Raw genomic sequence first — 10,316 nt, 5'->3', positions numbered from 1 at the left:
GTAATGTAGCTTCCAGCTCAGCTCATTTTCTCCAAACGAAAGAGATAATCTGGACCCCCCCCCCCCCCCGACCCCCGACCCCCTCCCCCGAAGGCCTGCGGGATGGAAGGCTTCACGAGCGGAAAGGCCAAATAACTACGAGAAATTTGACGCGACCCTGGTTCCAGAGTTTCCTCATTCCACTCCCACGCCTCGCATCCAGTGATGAAGCAATCAACATACATTATTTTTCCTTCATTTCTCTTTGTCTCTCACTCTGCGTTGCATCACCCATCCCTGTCTTCCCCCCTCCTCCCTCCTCTTCTCCCCATCAGTGTTTGTTTCAGAGGGGAAGGAATGCAGACTGTTTGTGACAACTGGAGCATTTTCCATCTCTACCCAGATGGACCGGATTCCCACAGCTCCTCTCCTCTCCTTCCCGTCTCCTCACCAAAACCTGAACAACCAGTGTGTTGGAAAAGGGTTTGAAAGCAGGAACGAAGACAAACCAAATATGTTTGGAATCCTTAGCAAATACATTGCTGCTATATATTGCTAGTTGTCTCCAAGCTGAGATAACCCAGATAAATCCATGCTAACGCTATGCTTTTGTGTCATTTCATGGATGGATTGGTAAATCAATCACATGACTTTAACCCCGGAGACCATTGTTTGAGTCCTGTGGCAACCAAAAACGCAAAGCGTGATCCTTTTCTGAGCATAACCAAGTGGTTTTGTTTTAATTCTCGACGTTAACTGCGTGTTTAAAGCAGCTTTATCAGTGGCCCTGTGTTTTTGTGTAAGCTACGACACTCTAGGCATCCCTCTAGCTTCCCAGCAGCGACGGCATGTCAGTGCCAGAAATAATTTAAATTTAAAAAGTTCATACTATCAACAGAGTTTCTTGGCTCGGCCGAGGTGGAAAAAGAAAGCTGGTGTCCCGATAACAGCACACCGTAAGAAAGGCACTCAGGGATCAGACTTTGAGAATAAATCGTGACTCACATGAAGCTTCCGGTGAGATGAAAACAAACATCAGGTCTGTGTGGACGATGACGAGACTGTGACCTTCCTCAAATGAATACATAGGCGCCGTATTAAGTGTGTCTGCGTCAATATGTTGGACACTTTGCGAGGTGCGGTTCAATCAGGAGAGACAAGTCAGATGAAGAAGAAGAGATAATTGTGTGTTATTAGCAGATGACATGTGATGATAAAGTCTTTGGCGCTTGGACTCGACAGGGAGATTTGTAGTCGAGGGGCGTCTTTTACGTGGACACTCGTATTGCACGATTATTAGAAATATGACAATAATGGCTCATTTAAACGCCATATTCCGTCTGGGTATGCTGAATTAGGCCGCATTCCGAATGGAGCATTTCTATTGGGGTTTTAGAAGCATTCTTTTGAACATGTATACGGCGCGTTCTGGGTTTTTTTCGGCATTTTGCGCCTCTTTCCTGTTCACGACCAGCTCTGTGCGTTGGACACAAACCAACTGGCCGAAAGTTTGCAAAACTGGAGCAAAAAGAATAACCACATTTCCGGTTGGAAGCACTATGAAGGACTCGGATGTCAACGGGTTTTTTGGATACGCGCAAATGTTTTGCCCGACGTTTTCAAGGAGGTGCTTGAAGGAACGAGGCGGTCCAACAAGTGTCCTACTTTGATGCAAAGAAGCAAAATGGCACAACCGGCTCACTTTTCCTTTCGGGGCACCGACTCCTGTCACGAATATCATCGTCCCCCGGTGACGAGGACGCGGCATTGAGGTCGTTTCACTTGCACGGCAACAGCCTTTTTTGGGAACATTGTCTTTTTCGCAATTCGGGGGCAAAAAAACCCACAATATTTGGTGCACGAAAGTGTTTAGAGGCTGTGTCTGATTCACGAGAACGCTAGAATAATCACAATTTATAGGAGTGTCGCAGTAATCTGTACGGGGCAAAGTAACCCCCCCGTCTCCCGTCTCCGACACTGCAGAATGCGAATCTGGACACCCTTTCCCTCGGCTGATCCCTCAGGACCCACAGCCCTTTCCAGCTCCACATAGGAAGCCCCATACATTATGCATCACCATCCAGGCCTATTTCGGAGCAGAGAAGCGAAAAAAATAAGAGAGAAACACAGAGCTTCCCGAGCTGCCTCAATCAGTCCCACAGTTGCTCATGTTTCTGTGGAAAACAAGGTCTCGTTCCGACCGTACGGAATTACCAAGAGGAAAACATGAAATATTTAGCATTGTCATCCCCTTCCTCTCCTCTCTATTTTCCAGCTCAAACGTCCGTAGGAAAAGATATTTATTTATTTACAAAATAAAATAAAAATAGTGATTTTTTTGTTGTATGTGTTCCTCCTCTATTATCTGGCTGCTTCTTTTCCCGTGGAGGGTTGGTGTGGACGAGTGAGGAAGCCCCACACACACAATTTGGTGGAGGTCAGTAAACGGCACGATTTCCGCCCCTCGGGACGGGATGACACACACACACACACACACACACACACACACAGAGGTGGAACATGGGATTTGATTCATGCTCCGCGGAAGTAAGGGAGGAGAATGGGCTCACGCCGGTACGGGATATTGGTGGGATCAAAGCCGGCGTGCAGGAGAGGTATCTAGCACGTAAACGGACAAACAACCGGAAGGCGAGCGGCAAACGCACCGAGCCCAGGGCTTCTTCTGGGCTCCTTCTGGGCTCCTGTCTGAAGCTGCACACAAGAAGGTGGTCTTGGCGCACAATACGTCTCCACAGGTGCTTTGCTCCGAGCGGTACCTGAATGGGCCTCGTCTCTTGACATCAAGGCTGTCCAACCTGCAGACTTATTATGTTCTGCTCTCCGAGGGACTGCACACTATTTGTGTGTGTCCAAGCCATATATATATATAGATATATATATAAATATATATATATATATATATGTATATATATATATATATGTATATATATATATATATATATATATATATATATATATATATATATATATATATATATATATATATATATATAAAGGACTGGCTCTCACCTAGCTTTTGTCCACCTGTCAGATAATTGAGTCAGGAAAATAAATGCAATTTTCCAGGTATACATACAGTATATGTGGCATGTATTCCTTCTGTATGTGCAATCTCCTCTAACATGGCTGCTTTTCATCTTGCACTGACGCATGTAACACCACTGCTGTGCTTCTTCTGCTTCTTCTGCTTCTTCTGCTTCTTCTTCTTCTTCTTCTTCTGAAAGGCTTCCACAGAGAGGATGAAAGCGAAACTCATTCAATTGTGTGGGAACACTGGGGCAATTTCAATTCTCACTTGGACATCAAAGCACACAGCAAGACGCTGCACTATTAGAGTCCTTGGGTGGGACGAAAATACATTACAAATACATCTATTCTCCGCTGAAATCCATGACTATGGGTTTCATAACAAAGAGCGGACTTCTCTCAATCATTTGTCTCCTCCGAGGATCGTGATTAATCTAACCTTTGATGTTCCGAAACAACGGGGAGGGGACGAGATGGGAGCCATGAGGGATGTAAAGACTTAGTAATGCACTGCTTTGAATGCCACGCTAATGAAGCAAATTGAATGGAGTAACACAGGATATCGAGGCCGTGTTGCGGTGAGAGCCGTCGCATGAAAAGCGCGACGCACAACATCTCACTGCTAAAGGATTAGAGATGGAGGGATAACAATATTTTAAAAAATAAACTCGTGTAAATGGAAGCACAGCATCGCTCGCCAGCCCACTATCTGTGATCTCAACGTATACACTCTTGGGAGAGATTAGATGAGCGGGGAGGTGTGAGTTGTAACCATGTGTGATGAGCTCGCAGACGTTAGCGGCAAGCGGCGAGTGTGTGTGTGCACCGGGGGAGGGGGGTCGTTTGTGCGGCGTCTCCAAGGTTGCGGGGCGCAGGAAGTCAGTGCCATTAGGTGTGAATTAGGCGGAATTGAAAATGAATCCGCTGTCATGCATTATTAAAACTACCCTAATTGCATTTGCATAAGTCTATGAGATGCTGTGTACGTGTAGCGCAAAGCGGATGCAGTCCGTCGCAATTACGGGGATTACTTGTCATTTTCTAAGTGCGGCTTCACATTCTCGCGTCCTCGTCTCCTGTATAGCAGTTGTTGCCGCTCTTTAAACGGTTCTCACTACTTTACACATTTCACCTGACAAGAAGCAGCAACCCACAGAGAAACATTTCCAGCGCGCCGGCTAACGTCGGCTAGCAGATGTGCCGTGTCACCTTAACTTTGAGCACAGTGTAACGTGGCTCTGTTTTGCACAGAGAGGAAGGGATTGCCTCGTCTTTTCACGAGGGAGCTTTGGCTTGTGTGCAGCAACATTGCCCCTGTGTGGTGAAAGGGAACCAACTAGTCCACCAGTCCTGAAGTTGAGTCTGAGGTTGAAGCTTAAGAAAAAGAATTTTGGTGCTCTTAATGTAAATGTGTGTATATAGTTGGGGTCAAGTGTATTTTTGTTGTGCAGATGCATCATTGTATTGTAAGTTCATATATAGTTATATATGTTTTTATATTATATAGTTTTATATATATTTTACTTTGTAGTCACGATATACATTCTGTCATAAAGTATTTGGGACTATTTAAATGTCAGATAATGATGCATTAATAATATTTATTTTTATATATACTGTATATATAGCGCTTTTCTAAGTACTCAAACACGCTTTACAGAGACAAACAGAACAAAACTAAAAATAGAAAGACAAAGGAGCAAAAAAAAGCAGGGGTTAGCAGGTGAAGGGTAGGTAGCACGGGTCAGCAGGTGAAGAGTAGGGAGCAGGGGTTAGCAGGTGAAGGGTAGGGAGCAGGTGAAGGGTAGGGAGCAGGGGTTAGCAGGTGAAGGGTAGGGAGCAGGTGAAGGGTAGGGAGCAGGGGTTAGCAGGTGAAGGGTAGGGAGCAGGAGTTAGCAGGTGAAGGGTAGGGAGCAGGGGTTAGCAGGTGAAGGGTATGGAGCAGGTGAAGGGTAGGGAGCAGGTGAAGGGTAGGGAGCAGGGGTTAGCAGGTGAAGGGTAGGGAGCAGGAGTTAGCAGGTGAAGGGTAGGGAGCAGGGGTTAGCAGGTGAAGGGGAGGGTGCAGGGGTCAGCAGGTGAAGGGTAGGGAGCAGGGGTCAGCAGGTGAAGGGTAGGGAGCAGGGGTTAGCAGGTGAAGGGTTGGCAGCAGGGGTTAGCAGGTGAAGGGTAAGGAGCAGGGGTCAGCAGGTGAAGGGTAGGCAGCAGGGGTCAGCAGGTGAAGGGTAGGGAGCAGGGGTTAGCAGGTGAAGGGTAGGGTGTAGGAGTTAGCAGGTGAAGGGTAGGCAGCAGGGGTTAGCAGGTGAAGGGTAGGGAGCAGGAGTTAGCAGGTGAAGGGTATGGTGTAGGAGTTAGCAGGTGAAGGGTAGGGAGCAGGGGTTAACAGGTGAAGGGTAGGGTGCAGGAGTTAGCAGGTGAAGGGTAGGGTGTAGGAGTTAGCAGGTGAAGGGTAGGGAGCAGGGGTTAGCAGGTGAAGGGTAGGGAGCAGTGGTTAGCAGGTGAAGGGTAGGGTGTAGGAGTTAGCAGGTGAAGGGTAGGGAGCAGGGGTTAGCAGGTGAAGGGTAGGGAGCAGGGGTTAGCAGGTGAAGGGTAGGGAGCAGGGGTTTGCAGGTGAAGGGTAGGGAGCAGGTGAAGGGTAGGGAGCAGGGGTTAGCAGGTGAAGGGTATGGAGCAGGAGTTAGCAGGTGAAGGGTAGGAAGCAGGGGTTAGCAGGTGAAGGGTAGGGAGCAGGGGTTAGCAGGTGAAGGGTAGGCAGCAGGGGTTAGCAGGTGAAGGGTAGGGAGCAGGAGTTAGCAGGTGAAGGGTAGGCAGCAGGGGTCAGCAGGTGAAGGGTAGGCAGCAGGGGTCAGCAGGTGAAGGGTAGGGAGCAGGGGTTAGCAGGTGAAGGGTAGGGTGTAGGAGTTAGCAGGTGAAGGGTCGGGTGTAGGAGTTAGCAGGTGAAGGGTAGGGAGCAGGGGTTAGCAGGTGAAGGGTAGGGAGCAGGTGAAGGGTAGGGAACAGTGGTTAGCAGGTGAAGGGTAGGGAGCAGGTGAAGGGTAGGGAGCAGTGGTTAGCAGGTGAAGGGTAGGGAGCAGGGGTCAGCAGGTGAAGGGTAAGGAGCAGGTGAAGGGTAGGGCGCAGTGGTTAGCAGGTGAAGGGTAGGGAGCAGGGGTTAGCAGGTGAAGGGTAGGCAGCAGGGATTAGCAGGTGAAGGGTAGGGAGCAGGGGTCAGCAGGTGAAGGGTAGGCAGCAGGGGTCAGCAGGTGAAGGGTAGGCAGCAGGGGTCAGCAGGTGAAGGGTAGGCAGCAGGGGTCAGCAGTTGAAGCGTAGGGTGTAGGAGTTAGCAGAGGTATGAAAGGTAGTGAGGTGCCAGGTTGTTTAGGGCGTTGTAGGTGGTGAGTAATATTATATATAACCGGGAACCAGTGGAGGTTGCGTAGGACCGGGGTGATGTGTTCATAGCAGCAGGTGCGGCAGAGTTCTGAACATATTGGAGTTTATTGAGGACTTTGTTGGGAGAGCCGTAGAGGATGCTGTTGCAGTATTATGAGCATTTCGGTGGTGGCAGAGGACAGCGAGGGTCAGAGGTGCATTAATGAAGTAATAGCTGATACAGCAAGAAGCTGATTAAGAAAAGCAGTTTTCAGGGCCTTTAAAGTTTGAAAACTCGACCTGTCCATTTGAACCAGGCGTTGCAGCGACATTCAGTTAGAACCAACATTACTTAGGATCATCTTTTTCCGTTAAATAACAAGTGTATGCAAACTAAACATGCAGCAGCATATATTATAACTTGTTGCTTTGGCTTTTTTCTGCAAAAAAAAATCTGCCTGCTGCTGCTTCACAATGACTCTGATGCGAGAGTGAACCAAAACATTGAAGTTGCCGAGAGGTGTTTGTCACTACAAGCCACCCATTCTTCCAAAAATAATTGATTAGCGCGGCACTTCCACGATACTCGATGCTGCAAAAGAGTCGCGATTGCAATCAGGGCTTTGCCTGCAAATAAAAGATAACTTTCTGCAAATCAGTGCACCTTTATCAGCGCCGATAAAACAGAACCTCACCTTTGACCCTCCATACAACCCCACCTCCTCGAGATGAAATGGGTGTCACTGTCAGTCACAGCGCTGTAGTTACGCACTCTATGAAAGCAAACTGTATTGATTGCGGTTGCAGCGGAGAGACGGCCCTCTGTCGATGTCCGAGATAAAGAACAGAGAGGTATTAGAAGGCAGCTCCGGATCAATTTCCCATTTCCTGAACATGAATAATGAACTGCGCGTAGTGGCTGTAACCTCGATACAAATCAACCGGCAGCTTTGCATGAACCGACACTAAGAGGCTCTCACGTTTCACACGCCATGCTGATAGAGTGGTGATGTGATAAAAGTGTCTCCAGCTGGTTCGTGCGTAAAGGTTTTTTTTTTATCATGAGTTCTCAAAGAGAAATCCCTTATCTTAAAAGATTCTTCTGCAAAAAAAAATATAAATTCTGCTCTGGAGTTGCATTTGAGCTTGAACTTTGACCCTTGATATGAAACAAGAGAGGAAGCTTTCCACGGAAAGCATCGGAAAAGAAAATAGAGAGACTGGAGGAACGGACTGAGGTGCAGGCGGCTCCTCTCCATCTTCCCCTCCATTACAGTGAGTGATTGCTGGGAGGAAACGGGGATGGAGAAGTGCATCAAAGTGCGTGTGCAGGAACTCTGCTGCCGGTTACACAGCGACGCACACACACATATGTATGGGCGAAGGAGTCAACACACTACAGTTTGAGTCTGGACTTGTTATCATACAAGCAAACACACACACACACACATGCACTTTGTGCTGAGGAAAATTATCAGGCGGACCCTAGCCTTGGGTACACACACACGCACACACACACACACACACACACGCATGCACAGTGCAGCGTATAAAAGGGGTTGAGCTTGAACTGCCTCTCTTAGTGTGACAGGCGCACCGAGAGGAAAACCGCAACCGCAACCGCAACCTCCACCTCCACCCACAAACCAGTAAACAAAAATGCCCGCCGACTACAATGGACGCTGGGAGATGGTGAGCAACGAGAACTTCGAGGAGACCATGAAGGCCCTCGGTAAGTTGCCCTCTTACGGCATTGGCGTCCGTTAAATCGGGGAGGCAATTAGAAGGTTGGGTTTAAAGATGCAGCCGAGGAGGGAGAGGTGGACTGGAGCAGAACATTTGGAGAGAGAAAGAGAGAAGGAGAGAGAGAGAGAGGGCAGCAGTGTGAGGGGGGGAAAGGAAGGAAGAAGAAGAAGAAGAAGAGGATTGCTGTGGCACTGCTTCATTTCCTCATTGAGCTGCTGTCAGGCCAAGTTAACCTCCGCTCTGTGAGCGGTTGCCGTCTGTTGCCGCGCCAAATAAATATTGATTCACCGCTTTCTGCATTTTCATCTTCCTGATCCTACGAAAAGGAAGACGGATTCCGACCCCGGGATCAGGCAGCGGGCCAAGCTCGTCATTTAAAACAAAAAAAAAAGCAAGATGGGGAGAGAGAGAAGAGAGAGAGAGAGAGAGGGAGAGAGAGAGACCATCGCTCCGGCTCTCCTCCCTTTTGACGCGCCATTGATCAAGCCCAAGAAACACTTTCATTATTCACGGCTCTTATCTGCAATTCATAAAACAACCCCCGGTACACTCGGCTCACGCAGAAATCCGGGAAATCCTGAATGCCTCCCCCCACCCCCTTCATTTCCATCAAGCGGATGGGAAAATGACATCCTTATGGAAATGGGTCAAAAATATTATTTAGATGGGTAAATATAGGGGCCTCGTCTGTAAGAGCGATGGGGGGAGAAATTGAATTTTTCCACGTGAAGGCAAATGGGATGTGAATATCTAAACGGTCGGGGTGGGTGGCGCTCCTGGACTCATTTGACTCGGAGCGAGGTCATTTTTAAAGGGTAGATGAGACTGTCAAGAGGGACCGGGAGGAGAGGAATCATAATAAGTGGCCCGGGGTGGCGCCATGTGTGCGAAAAAAAAATCTAAAAGATTCATCCTGCTGCCGCTGACATCCGATCCCTCACTCGCTCCCCTGCTCGCAGACATCGACTTTGCCACCAGAAAGATCGCCGCCCACCTGCACCAGTCGAAGGTGATAGTCCAGAACGGAGACGCGTTCGAAACCAAGACCCTGAGCACCTTCAGGAACTACGAGGTCAACTTCACCGTGGGGGAGGAGTTCGAGGAGCAGACGAAGGGCCTGGACAACCGGAAGGTCAAGGTGGGACAGTTGAACTAAACCAGGGAGGGGATCCAAACGACGAGCTTTTAGAATAATGAGCTTTAACGTTCTGCTTTTTTTTCCTGTGTGTGTGTGTGTGTATGTGTGTGTCAGACGCTGGTCACGTGGGACGGGGACAAGCTGGTGTGCGTTCAGAAGGGGGAGAAGGAAAATCGCGGCTGGAAGCAATGGATCGATGGAGACCTGCTACACCTGGTGAGAGAAACCTGGTGTTATGCCGTGTTTGTCAGGAAATGAGATGTGTGTGTGTGTGTGTGTGTGTGGTCCACATTCAGTCCCTTGAATTGCAAAGAATATGAAAACTCGTTCTCAATGCACTTGCTTGAAGGAATATTTCCCAACCATCAATTGTGTCAGATTATATCTCAAGAACAATAAACAAAGATAATCGCTATCTAAAGAGTGTGAGCTGTGCCTGGTTGTGTAACTGAGAGGCCGTTGTTGCATCAAGTTGGACTTGCAGTCTAAAGGTTTGTGTTTTTTCTCTCTCAGGAAATCACCGTGCTCGACAAAGTCTGCCGCCAAGTATTTAAGAAGGCCTAGTGAGACCAAGAGAGGCTGCATGTCGAGTGTTGCACGTTTCTGCCTGTTTATAATGTAATAAATTGACTGAATACCATTGTTGGTTTTTAAATGTTGTTGTTGTTGTTGTTGTTTTTTCTTATAGTATTAAAATGTGTATTACAATGGAGTGCTTGGGTAGCCGTGTGGTTACCGTAGGAACCACCGGCACGGAGAGAACATGAAACTCCACGCGGAAGGGCTGTCCAGTCCGGGGTCGAACCCAGGCCCTTCTTGCTGTATCCTTATGTGTGTATATATATATATATATATATATATATATATATATATATATATATATTTTTTTTTTTTAAATATATATATATTTTTAAAAGAATCATAAAAAAGTCCCCTTTTACACTTTCACTTAATTTATATCATATATATATATATATATATATATATATATATATATATATATATATAAATATATATATATATATACTTGAATGTATATTTGTTTATATATTCTTTT

The 10,316-nt window shown here is 47.4% G+C and overlaps 1 protein-coding gene across 1 annotated transcript; it reads left to right on the top strand.

Annotated features, from left to right (window-relative positions):
• The first annotated feature begins 7,977 nt into the window (after positions 1 to 7,977).
• Positions 7,978 to 9,867, top strand: LOC306742424 (retinol-binding protein 2-like). The gene is made up of 4 exons (XM_079224804.1): positions 7,978 to 8,107; positions 9,081 to 9,259; positions 9,374 to 9,475; positions 9,773 to 9,867. The coding sequence occupies exons 1-4, from the start codon at positions 8,035 to 8,037 to the stop codon at positions 9,821 to 9,823; spliced, it is 405 nt and encodes a 134-aa protein (XP_079080930.1). The 5' UTR covers positions 7,978 to 8,034; the 3' UTR covers positions 9,824 to 9,867.
• The last annotated feature ends 449 nt before the right edge of the window (positions 9,868 to 10,316 follow it).

This window comes from Taurulus bubalis (genome assembly GCF_910589615.1).
Source record: "Taurulus bubalis genome assembly, chromosome: 10".
Taxonomy (NCBI): Eukaryota; Metazoa; Chordata; class Actinopteri; order Perciformes; family Cottidae; genus Taurulus; species Taurulus bubalis.
Note: the sequence above shows the minus strand (reverse complement) of the source record. Positions and strands in the feature narration are given on the sequence as shown.

Excerpts from the sequence above, each read along its gene's own strand:
- LOC306742424 (XM_079224804.1), top strand. The coding sequence starts at position 8,035 with ATGCCCGCCGACTACAATGGACGCTGGGAGATGGTGAGCAACGAGAAC. Across the intron at positions 8,108-9,080 it reads GGAGACCATGAAGGCCCTCG|ACATCGACTTTGCCACCAGA; the intron begins GTAAGTTGCCCT and ends CCCTGCTCGCAG. Across the intron at positions 9,476-9,772 it reads ATGGAGACCTGCTACACCTG|GAAATCACCGTGCTCGACAA; the intron begins GTGAGAGAAACC and ends TTTCTCTCTCAG.